At 36.5% G+C, this 13100-nt stretch overlaps 1 protein-coding gene across 4 annotated transcripts in view; it reads left to right on the plus strand.

Annotated features, from left to right (window-relative positions):
• Pals2 (protein associated with LIN7 2, MAGUK p55 family member) overlaps nt 1-13100 on the plus strand; it is a 107999-nt gene that overhangs the window by 72696 nt on the left and 22203 nt on the right. For 3 of the 4 annotated variants that reach the window (XM_050155452.1, XM_050155453.1, XM_050155451.1), the window contains exons 6-9: nt 3079-3210; nt 4937-5036; nt 5345-5413; nt 7999-8160. In XM_050155452.1, coding sequence (XP_050011409.1) covers nt 3079-3210; nt 4937-5036; nt 5345-5413; nt 7999-8160 — 463 coding nt within the window. The remainder of the gene's footprint in view (nt 1-3078; nt 3211-4936; nt 5037-5344; nt 5414-7998; nt 8161-13100) is intronic. The other variant, XM_050155454.1, reaches the window with a different exon arrangement.

Genomic DNA, 13100 nt, shown 5'->3' on the forward strand with positions numbered 1-13100 from the left:
TATTTTCCAAGTGCTAGGATTACAGTGCATACCACTACACCTGGGTGTTCTGGACTATTCTTAATTGACTTTTCTTCTTGTTCCGGGTTTTCAGCTCCTATTTTTTTGCATGCCTGCTCATGTTTGCTTTGTTGTTGTTGTTAAATTTAAACTTTTGGAGGGTTTGAGAATTAGTATATGAAAACTTTATTTTACGTTATGTTTACCCTTCTTTGTTCACAGCCACCTCCTATGTCCTTCTCTGTACCCTCTTAAATATGTGACCTCCTCTTCCAACACACACAGCTTACTGAGCCCATCTTGTGTAGCTTTATGCACACGTGTTTAGAGCTGACCATTTAGGACTCCATAGCACATCAGGGGCTCTTGTCCTTGGAGATGACGGCATGTCTTCCTCGCAGCAGCCATTGACTGCCTGGAGCTCTTTGTATAGAGAATTTGAAATTTTTCCCCCATCATTGGCATGTGGGCTGGTATATTATCATTATGTAGGTCTTTTTTGGCCACTTACCATTGCCACAGAGTGCTCCTAATCTTTTGATATAATGAATAGTAAGTAGTTACTAGTATTGTATATAAATTACTTCTGATTAATATAACTGCTGAATCCATTCCCAGAAGTAGAGTACTAGGTCAGAGGGTTTATGTCTTTGTAATTTGCTTATTACTGCCAAATTCTTCTTCCAAGAGGTTAGAACATTCTTCTACCAGCCTGTTAGGAAAATCTCTATTAGCCCATAGTTTTATCTGCAAATATTTGAATTTTTTTCTAGTTGGTAGGAATAAAGTGTTGTCCTAATAGAATTTTAATTTTCATTTCTACTCTTAATAGTTTAAGAATCCTTGCTTCATTGCTATTGGACTTCCTTTTCTTTAATGTCCATTTTAAATTGTTGGTCATTCAGGTTTTCCTTTGATGATAAGAGTACAGAACTGAAATATTTTGGTCAGTGTTTAGTAACTTGAGAATGTTCAGTTGGCATTCAAAAACTATTAGTGCAGTTCGTAGAATACAGTAAGTCAATATATTCTATTTAATGATTTTAAAGATTTTATAAAACTCCTAGATCAAAGGCTAGAATGACTGATTTTTCAGATAAATTTTACCAAAGTAAAACCAGATTAATCTGAGTTTTGGAGCTTGAGGGTAATTTTCTAAAAGCAGTTTAAATAAGCCGAAGAATTAATGCCTTTTGGTAATCCTTTTACATCTGAGTTGGATATTGGCCTCTCTGAACAGGGAAATAAATGTTTGAAATTTAGAAAATGCTTGTAACCTTGCAAAGTATTATCCCACAACCAAGAATGATAAACACTCCCACTTAGATGACTTGAGGTTTTCCATTTGGTGGGCTTTCTCTAGAAGTAAGAAATATACTGCTATTTTTATAACTTCTCATGCAGTCCCTTCTTTGCCTCATGTCAAATGCCTATAACTTTTTGCTTGTGTCAAAATACTTCTTTATAAGTATTATAACCTGTGGACAGTTAATTAGGGAGGCAGTGGCTTAACCAAATGAGTGATGTAATAAAATGAGCCAATATCTTACTTATATTTTAAGTTATAAGTTAAAAGTTTGTTTTCTTTATGCAATTGAAAAATATATTTTTAGAGTTACGCCACTATGGAGAGGCATCCAGCCCACGTCCGTCAGGTATGCTTTCATGTGAGAACGTTTTCTGGTATTCCTGTTGTTCTGTCTTAGCCGTCAACTAAATTTACCCCGATTAAACTTTGTCATCTTGAATTGTTCATTGCCAGAGCCTTGAGCTGCATGCCAAACTTGTTAGCCACCTGTCACAGTTTAGCAGTCTTAATACTGTTTGCATGCTTGCTTCTTAGATACTTCTAAAATTTATCTTAGGAAAATATAGCTTCCTGGTTTGTTTAAGCATTGATTTTTTTTTTTTTAGGTTTTGCAAAGTTGTTACAGATGGTCTAGAGCTTTCTATCAAGATCACATATACCCAGAAATTTAAAAATAACTTTCTATGCACCTTTCACATTTGGTAGTTTTTTGAGCATACTAATAATACAATATATGTACTTGTACTGTTTGAATATTTTGTTTGTTTCTAGTTGTAGACGTATGATACACATGAAAAGTAACATTGTTAGTTTGGCTATTTGTATGCATTTCTGCTTATTAGAATTTTTCTGCTGATTAATGCTGAAATTTTTCTGTAAAATATTTGAATTTCTATAAATATGTATGAAGCATGTCTATTTTAAGAAAACAGTTGATTTAAACTTTTCATCAAATATTAAAAATGATTAATTAGAATTCAAATTAAATAAGCAGTATGTTGCAAGCTCCGGAGATCTTAAGTAACAGTGTAACTGGTACTAATTAATAAAACAAATTTTAGAGAAATGTGTATGTTTGGATTTAAATTGGAAAATAGTTAAGACCTTTCTAGTATTTTGTCTCTTAAGTAATTTAATGCTGATAGAAATTTAAACATATAAATCATGGTAGGGAGATTTTAAGAAAGTATTTTTCTCATTAGTTTTGGCAAGTGTAACTGATTAAAATACATTATTAGAAGTAAAACTGAGTTATTAATTTTTAAGGTTACTGAATATATTTCAGGTCTCACTTAAAGACGACCTTTGTTGTTTTATTTAGACTTCAAGGTGTCTGTGTACTCTCTGATAGGTCAGAAATCCATATTTTAAACTAACTGCACCCACTGTTTCAGGATTTTAATTGCAATGACATTTACTTAAATTAAAAACTATGCAGTGTTTGTTGGGAAATCAAGTGAAAAGATTGGAGAAGGTGAAATAGAGTGGTTGTCACACTTGTTGGTGTCAGTATAGGTCTTAAGAGTGGTAGAGCAGTCACAGAAACGAAAAAGGAACTTTTAAAGTGCACAAAATTGTAATGTAGCACAAAATTTTCAATAATACCAAATCATTATATTAATATTCTGATAAATTGTTTTTTTATTTAGGAGAATAAGTTTTTTTGTCTGAAATACTTAGTGTCTGTTACAATTAGACCACAGTGGTTTGGTTTCAACATCCAGTGCTTAATGTTACACATAAGGCTTTTTCACTGTGCTGTGTTTTAGGTATTTGTCAAGTGTCATTTTGATTATAATCCATTCAATGATAACCTGATACCCTGCAAAGAAGCGGGACTGAAGTTTTCGAAAGGAGAAATTCTTCAGATTGTAAACAGAGAAGACCCAAATTGGTGGCAGGTTGGTTTTATTATCAAAAATCCCTCAACTACTGTTTGTGTTTTTAATCTTTGATCTGGCCGGTTTCTAAAAGTTTAGGAAGCATTTGTTCTCATGATTTTTCCTGCATGAACAGCTCTTTCTTTATGTCTGTTAACTTTGTGGACAGAAGACCAAATTGAGAGAGAATTTGTGAGTGAGTAGCTGTTAATGAAAGCAGACATAACCTGCCTGCGGCACTGCCGCCTGGTCTAAGGTGAAGCAGTTCTCTCACATGGGCAGTCGCCTTCAAATATGTTGTACACCAAGAAGAACCCACGTGGAGTCATTGTTTGTCAATGTTTCTCAGTCTGTTTTGGCAGTTGTTTATATCACTTGATAAACACAGTATTAAAAATTGAAGAAAATGACAAATAGAAACCTAGAACCTTTTCCATTCTCAGAGCTGATTATGGCCTCAGGGTGAAAGAAGAAAGCCTCCTGGACCCAGTACCAAATACAAAAGTAACAGTTGCTAGTAATGGATTAAATGACTTATACAGAGGGATGGTCTGCAGGATAAGAACAGCCTGTGCAGTGTGCCCTGCATGTAAATGAAGACACTTTTAGTATTAAGTGCACCATGGTGAGATGACTAAGAAATGGATTCAGTAAACAAGAGTTTATGATTTCCAGAGGTTTTTACTGAAATACTTGAAGCTTTCTCACTGTGCTGCCTAAGGCTGATTGTTTCATGTCCCCATCCCTGGCCAGGTATCCCTGCTTTATTTTCTGTGCATGCCACCTCTTAGATCTCTAACCTCTCACCGTCATTTGAGTCTCTTTCTTCATTTTGACAGATTTACTCTAATTCCACTTTTCAAAGTTACTAAAAACTGAGAAATAGGTTTTTCTGTCCCTTATAAGGAGAAACACACTTAACACTGTGATGTGGGTAATTGCTGTTTAAAAATATCACTTGTTTTGGGGCTAGAGGGATGGCTTAGCTTGTTAAGAGTCCTTGCTGCTCTCAGGGAGTTCCCAGCACCCATGTTGGGTTGCTCACAGCCTCCCGGAACTCCAGCTTCAGGAGCTCTGTGCACCTCTTCTAGCCTCTGGGTGCCTGCACTCATTTAATCTTGCACACAGACACAAACACATAAATTAAATATTTTTACTTTATTTTATACATTTTGGTGATAAGGTTTTTGTGCTATTAGATGTTTTACCTATTTAAATTCATTATTTTGGGTATATGCAGATTCTTATTAGGATGAATTAAAATTTACCCTCTGTATTCCCAGTATCCTTTCTATTGATTTAGCATTGGGAAATAACAACATTCTAGGATTGAGCTTAGTAGTCAGTGGCTTGTAAAGGATACTGGATGAGACACCCCCTTAACAGTTCATTGTATAAAATAGCATTCTTGTTTCCTTTCTTTGACTTTGTCTCTGTCTCTTTCTATCCCTTCCGCCCCCCCCCTCTCTCTCTCTCTCTCACACACACATACACACACTCTAGTATCAATAAATGAAACATTTACATTTGAAGAGCCTGTGCATTATTGTTAATGACAGTTTCAAAACATTACTACCAGTTACCACACATGTGGTTCCTAGTATGGCAGTGTTGAAATGCTTTAACATAGTTCTATGAATTGAAAAGTTATTTTTCATATCAAACTAAATTTAAGTAGTCAGCAGTTGTCCTACTTACTAAACTATTGTCTAAAATTTTGGTCACTGAGATATTAATTTGATTCTAGGCTAGCCATGTGAAAGAGGGCGGAAGTGCTGGTCTGATCCCAAGCCAGTTCCTGGAAGAGAAGAGAAAGGCATTTGTTCGCAGAGACTGGGACAATTCAGGTGAAGAGCTGAACTCAAGAAACAGGCAGGGGCTTGGCACACCTTTTTTTGCTTCTTTTTTTCTGAATACACAAATCAATTTATTTAAACTTCATGGAGAATTAATCTTTCCTGTGCATCTGCTTTTTCCTCCCTATAGTAAGTTTTGATCTTTTTCTGCCACCTACTGGTAGAGTATCAAAATTCAGTGACAAATTTACCCTTCCCTTAGAAGGTGATTCTCCTACCTCCTCATAAAACATAAGTGGGCAATTTAAGCTAATATCTTGACATATCTTCTAAATTATACTGGTCTTGTCATTCTTCAGGACCCTTTTGTGGAACTATAAGCAACAAAAAAAAGAAGAAGATGATGTACCTCACAACTAGGAATGCAGGTGTGTTTAAAATCCCTTTGAAAGATCAAAATAAATAGCTTTATTATTAGTTAATGCGTTTTAATCTCTGAATATGTAATTTGAAATGAATGCAGTTTATATTAGTGACATTTACTGGGTCTGGCATGTGAACACATGATGAAATGTAATACAAAGAAATTGTTACTTAAGTCCTAACCTGAATATAATTTACAGCAGGATGAAGTTACTAGGATTTATGCTTGTATTAATGCAGGGGGAATGTTATTTTCAATACTTACATAGGGCATTTCAATATAGTAATGTGTGTGACATTTCTAATGGACAGAGTGACTTTATGAAGGTATTAGAGTTAGGATTTAGGAGAACTATATGCTACCATAACATTGTCAAGTACAAATTTGCAAGGGACCAAATAACTCATCTAATCTAGTGAAAGTATTATAATAGTCTTCTCAAATCTTTTAGGTTTTGAATTTTTTGAGAGAAGGTATTTCTATATGTTTAGGCTGGCCTAGAATTCACTAGTTAGTATAGGCCAGCCTAAAACAGTTATCCTATACTTTCATTAGATATCTCAGGCTGCCCTCAAACTCTAAATCCTTCTGCCTTTTCCTAGATCTTTCATCTTAAAGAAAGGATTTTTTTTTTAAAGGAAACGTAATGGCAATCGTGACAAGATTGTTTTACAGTTAAACATGTCAAATCATCAAGATGTATACTTTAAGAATATAAAATTCCTATTTGTCATTTAGGCCTCAAAAACTGAAAAGGTTTTTTAAAAAATCCTCAAATCAAAGGCCTGGGGTGTAGTCATTCCTTAGCATGTACAGAGTGCTAGATTCAATCTCCAGAACTAGAAAGGAAAATTTAAAAAAACAAAAAAACACCATCAGACCAATTGGGTACATTACAGATTTAAACAAAAAAACTTCCGCACGTGTCAAGAGACAAATGCAAATTAAAGCTACGTTGAGATTATCATCCATGCAGAATACAGAATGGTATTCATTGAGAAAATTATATTCTGGCAGGGATATGGACAAAAAGGAGTGGTTCTGCACTAACAGTAGGAATTCAACTAGTTCAGCCATTGTGGAAATCAGTCTGGAATAGAATAGAACTGTCCACATTACACTATCTCCCCACTCCCAGATACTTACCTGAGGGACTCAGAATCACACCACAGAAATATTCTACATCATTGTTAACTGCACCACGGTTCACAAGAATTAAGTTACAGAGCTAGGCTAAGTGACCGTCAACAGGAGAAATTAAATGTGGTACGTATACACTACAGAATGACGTTTCTTTTGCAGGAAAATAGATAACAGCTAAAGATAATCTTGTTTAACAAATTAAGTCGGTCTTAGAAACACAAACAATATGTTTTTCTTCTACTTATGGACCCTAGATTTTTTTATAGATACATAAAGTCATATATGTACAGTTGACATTAAAGGAGAAGGGAAACTGTCTAGGGAAGTAAAAAGAGTGAGGGAAAGGATGAGAAAAGGAAAGGTAGCAGACTGCAAGGAAATGTGCTCAAAGTGCATTCATTGTATGTCTTCCTGAAATTGGCTAAAAATGGAAGCTATCATATTCATTTTTCTTGACATCAAAGCTGCCCCTATACTAATAGTAAAAAACACAGTATAAACAAAATCATACAGGAGGGAGAAATGGTGTTTTTACTTTCCAATATTGGCTTAATTTACTATGAAGAAACTGTACAAAGAAGGAATTGTTAAGATAATAAAGATGAAGTGTTATTACTGCAATGTTGGTGGGTGACGTGATAGTTCAGAATCACTGTGGTTTTATTATTCATAACTATATATCACTAAATTTTTAGCAAAGTTTGTAACGTTTTCATTGACTTAGTTTATAGGTTTGGTCAATAGTCTACTGAAAATGCTCTTTCCTTCAGCATTTTATGTTATGTATAAATTCTAGGATCTTGGTGTTTGGATATGAGGGTGCTATCACTGGAGCTGGCCTACTCAGCCTGTACAAGTTAAGCAGCCAAGCAGGTGTCCTCTGTTCTCTCTACTTCACACACACTTTTTAATGTAAATTGCATAAATGGTAATTTGATTGATGTTAAGGTAATCATTTCTACTGACAAATTGCCCATAAAAAGCCTTTAATGTGCAAAGTATTGATAAATACACATAAAACTCAAGAATTTTGGCCGGGCGGTGGTGGCGCACGCCTTTAATCCTAGCACTTGGGAGGCAGAGGCAGGCGGATCTCTGTGAGTTCGAGACCAGCCTGGTCTACAAGAGCTAGTTCCAGGACAGGCTCCAAAACCACAGAGAAACCCTGTCTCGAAAAACCAAAAAAAAAAAAAAAACAAGAATTTTCTAGCATAATAAATGAATGTCAAAGGGCAAATGAGTGGATACAAACATTTAAATCAAGATATAAAATAATTTTTGTACCCTACTAAATTTGTAAAAACAAGCCTATGTCAGACATGCACAAATCAAGTGATAGTTAACTATCAGGACAAGAAGACCATTAGCATACAGAATACCGAGATATCTTTCTGTGTATATAAAGTATAACTGATTATAATATTGTCCCATTACTTTCACATTTAGAGTTTGATCGCCATGAAATTCAGATCTATGAGGAAGTAGCAAAAATGCCACCCTTCCAGCGAAAAACATTAGTGTTGATAGGAGCTCAAGGTGTGGGCAGAAGAAGCTTGAAAAATAGATTCATAGTGTTGAATCCTGCTAGATTTGGAACAACGGTGCCATGTAAGTCTTGTGTTTCCATTTGTTGGCCAGAAAACGAGTTGGGTATATGGAGATAAGGATTTTTATTAACTAATATTAATCGCAAGTAAAATGTGGCTGTCAGTGAGCATGGAGAGTAGACAGTACTGAGAATCCACGTGGTCCTATCGCTGTCTTAGGTAGTTGCTGGCTGCTGTGGAGCAGTAGGCACATCTGTATACTCTTCATCCCAGGAGCTAAAGGCAAATGCATGCTTTTAAAAATTGTGGCAAATTACATGTATTTGGATTTTCTTGTGTAACTATTATCTATCTATTTGTATTTTTCACCCAGTATAGTATATTTAAAAGGAAAATGCCTAGTAGGTGCTCAAATATTCAGTATGGCAGTAGCTTTGTGAATTTAGGTAGTCTGGTACAAATTGCAGCCCTAGGCCCTGCAGGTTCATAATAAACCCGATACTTTGAAAGCAAGTCCTCTACAGGAGACAATATTTGCTAAAATTACTGAGACTGTATGTATTAATGCTGAAGAGAAATAGAACCATTTAGGATCAGACAAATTTTGTAATCTTCATTTCCCCCTATTTTTTGCATGTATACATAGAAAATTTAGTGATGTCAGAAATGGCTTAGGTGGAGAGTTCAGATAATCACTGATGTTATAATGCTTGCTGCACGTTTGACAAGAAGCATGAGCAAATGGCCTGGTAGGAACAACTTAATGGAAGAGAAGGATTTATTCTAGCTCAGTTTTCTGAAATTTTCCTTGACTCCTTTGCTGTTAGGCTCATGGTAGGGTGGAACACCATGGTAGCAGGAGTATGTGGAAGAGGAGATGGCTCCTATCATGTTAAACAGGAAGCAGAGAATAAGGGAGTTAACCAGAACCAGGAATAACCTTCCAAGGCATGCCTCCAGTCATCATCAGCTTTCTTCTATGGCCCAGTTCCGCCAATGGGGGATAGTTCATATTCTAACCAAAGGCACTGTGGCTGCTTCACTCCCACAAAATCCCATCACCTAAAGCTGATTTTAGTGTGCTAGGGCTTAGGGTTTGTTTGTGTTAGTTTCATTTTCACTTTTTTGAGATTTATTTTTGTATTATTGTTTATTAGGTGTGACTGTGTGTCTGCATTGGGTATACACATGTGAGTGTAGGTGCCACAGAGACAAGAGGCACAGAACACCCAGCTCTTCCCAAGTTGGAGTTACAGACAGTTGTGAGCTGCCTGGCAGGGTGTTAGGAGCTGAACTCAGAACTTGTGGAAGAGCCTCAAGTGCTCTTAACTTCTGCGCCATCTCTATAGTCCCTAGTTTTCATTTTAGTTTTAAAAATATTTTATTTTTTACTCAGTAACATCTTCCCTTTCCGTGTTTTTACATATGTTTGGTTTGGGTTGCCTTCCCCTTGAGCTCATACCCTCTGCCCCCAGAATTCTGTTTCCATTCTCTTACAATATGTGTTGTTACCCTCCCCGTGTCCTTCCTACCATCATTTTTCTCCCCTCGTGTCCCTTTTCTAGTTTCATGACTTCTGCCCTCACACATTACCACAGAAATACACACATGCACACATACAACCACACAACTAGGGTTGCAAATGAGGAACATGACATGTTTATCTTTCTTAGCCTGAGCTACCTCATTTCAATATCTTTTCTAATTCTATAAATTGTCTTGCATATGTCACTTTTCTTTATAACCAAATAAAATTCTAGTGGTATGTGTATGTGTACACAAACATTTTCATTATCCATTTATAACTTGATGGATATATAGGTTGATTCCATTTCCTTGTAATTTTTTAATAGAGCAATAAGCATTGATAACAGAGTCCTCTGGATACATGCCTAGAAATGGTATACCTGTGCCATATGCTAGTTGTGTTTACGGTGGTGGTGTGTGCGTGGATATATTATGCTTCATGTAGTTGTATGCACATGCAGATGTTGCACAAAAGTTGATGTTGCGTATCTTCTTCCTTTGCCCTCCTTCCCTCACTTTTGAGACACAGTCTATCACTGTACCTGGATCTCTCAATTTTGAATAGACTGAAGAGCAGTGAACTCCAAGGATCCTTCTGGTTCTGCATCCCACTGCACCCATGCCACCTCATCTCTCAGACAAGCCCCAGTATTTTTTTTTTCAGATGTGTATGGCTCTTTTTCCTCATGCATGTCTGTGCATCACATGCTTACCTGGTGCCCACAGAGGCCAGAAGAGAAAAGGATATTGGATCCCTGGAACTGGAATTACACCTGAATGGTTATGAGCCATGATGGGAATTGAATCCAGGTCCTTTTAATAGCAGCCAGTGCCCTTAACCACTGAGTCATTCTCTATCCTGGTGCCCAGCTTTTATGTGGGTGCTAAGGAACCAAACTTGTCTGACAAGCACCTTACTGGCTGAACCATCTCCTTATCCCATTGTAAGTTTTTTGCAGCCCTCCACGCTGATTTCATAATGATTGCACCAGTTTGCACTCCCACCAACAGTGAGAAAGGATCCCCCTCCGGATCCTTACAAGCATTGGCTACTATTGCTCTTGATGGTAACCATTCAGACTGGGGTGAAATAGATCTCGAATAGTTCTAATTTGCATTATTCTGATGATTGAGAATATTGAACACTTGTTAAAATAGTTGTTGGTCGTTTGTATTTCTTCTTTGGAGATTGTCTTGTATCTCATTAGTACATTTATTGTTAGTGGGGTTATTGGTGGTTCATTTTCACAGTTCTTCATATGTATAATCTGAAGTGTATCTGGCAAAGATTTTATCCCATTCTTCTGATAGTTTCCTTTGTTATGCAAAAAAAACCCATTTTTAAATTCTTGGATCTATTTACTATGCTGTAGGGTTTTTCCTCTCCTGAATATTCTGGATTGTTCTTGGATCTCAAAGGGCATTCACTGTGTTTTCTCCCAGCAGTTCCACTATTTCAAGCTTTAAGTTAAGGTCTTTGATCCACTTTAAATGTCTTTTTTAGGATAAGAAATAGTGATCTAATTTCATTCCTGTGCAGGTCAATACTCAGTTTTACAAGCATCCTTTACTATCTTTTTTTTCCACTGTATGTTTTGCTACCTTTATGAAAAATTAGGTGTCCATAACTTTGTGGGTTATATCCAGTACACTGGTATATTCCGTTAGTCTGTTTTTATGTCAGTACCATGCTATCTTTGTAACAGTGGCTCAGTAGTATAGTTGGAAGTCAAGTAATTGGATTCCTCCAGCTATGTTCATTCTGTTTGGAGTTGTTTTGGTTATCCAGAGTCTTTTCTGTCTCTCTATTTGAGGATTTTGCTTTCTAGTTCTGTGAGGCATATTACTGAAATTTTTATGGGGATGCATTGAATTTGTGGATTATGTTTGTAGTATTCTACAGTACTGCTTCTGCCTGTTCAGAAGCAGGTCTTCCCATTGGCTAGCACTTTCTTCAATTAGTTTTTCATTTTGGTTTAATAGATTTCTTTTCCTTTCAATTATTCACCTTTTCTAAATTAATATATATAATATTAACAAAACTGGTTCAATAATAATAATGTTCTCAGAAACCCGAATTGTGTTTATATATTTTCATTTGTGCAGTTATTCCTTTATCTATCTCCAGCATTCTGCCTCACATCTTTATCTCCTCCTACTGTATTTACTATTGCTATCCAGAGTTCTCAGTTTACTTCCTTCTCAGCACCTCCACTCACACAAAATCTGCATGCCGTTTTCGTCACACATCCCGTCATCGTGAGTGGTTTAGTATGTTTCCGTTGTCACATGATTTCTGCAGAGTTCCAGTAACATTCCCCTCTATCATCCTGAATTTAGTGAATTCTTCCTTAAATATTTGTCAGTTTTGTTCTTTTTAGAAATTTTTTAATGTTCTTAATTTTCTGTATTTTTCTTTCATGCATTTTATTAATTTCACTTTAGTCTTATTTCCTCTTTTATACTTGCTCTCTGGGTTAAGTTCTCTTTTCCCAGTTATCTGAGGTAGGAAGTCAGCTTACTCACTAGAGACTTCCCTTTAACAGACAGGTATATGTTAGAAATTTCTCAGTAGACACTGCTTTATTTCATCTTGTAATTCTAGTGTACTTTTAAGTTTTTATTGCATTCATCTCACTCATTTATAGTTTTAGAAATAGATAAATGTAATGAAACAGTTTTTCTCTTCACAATGATCCTAGAGACTTAAAACATCGTCTGACAGTTATACAATACAAATCAATTATGCTGCCTTCTTTCTCCCTGATCATACATGAAAACAGCCACTGATACGAGCTAGAAACTTACCTTTTTGGTCAAAAGGAAAAGTAGCAGTCGCCTAGTTTTGGGTGCCTTCTCTCTGACATTCCTGTTCATTGTTAATAAGTCTGTCCATGTAAGCTGTCAGTAGGCTTTAATAAGCCATTTATGGTTTCTTTACTCCTTGAAGCTAACCATAGAGCTGAGAAAGGCCTCCACAACTATGATAGCTGAACCATATACACCTTTTTAGAGCAAAGACAAAGAATGTGCTCACCGGCAGCAAGCACCCAGGAGGACTATGCCTTTAAAGCAATGCCATTTTCTTTCTTTCTTTCTTTTTTTTTTTTTTTTTGATTAACTTCTTTTTTTTTTAATTTTTATTTATTTATTAAAGATTTCTGTCTCTTCCCCACCTCCGCCTCCCCTTTCCCTCCCCCTCCCCCAATCAAGTCTCCCTCCCTCGTCAGCCCAAAGAGCAGTCAGGGTTCCCTGCCCTGTGGGAAGTCCAAGGGCCACCCACCTCCATCCAGGTCTAGTAAGGTGAGCCTCCACGAAACTGCCTAGGCTCCCACGAAACCAATAGGTACAGTAGGATCAAAAACCCATTGCCATTGTTCTTGAGGTCTCAGTAGTCCTCATTGTCCACTATGTTCAGCGAGACCGGTTTTAACCCGGGCTTTTTCAGACCCAGGCCAGTTGGCCTTGGTGAGT

Source organism: Alexandromys fortis, unplaced genomic scaffold (assembly GCF_014885135.2).
Source record: "Alexandromys fortis isolate MF-2015 unplaced genomic scaffold, M_Fortis_MF-2015_v1.1 scaffold_93, whole genome shotgun sequence".
Classification (NCBI taxonomy): Eukaryota; Metazoa; Chordata; class Mammalia; order Rodentia; family Cricetidae; genus Alexandromys; species Alexandromys fortis.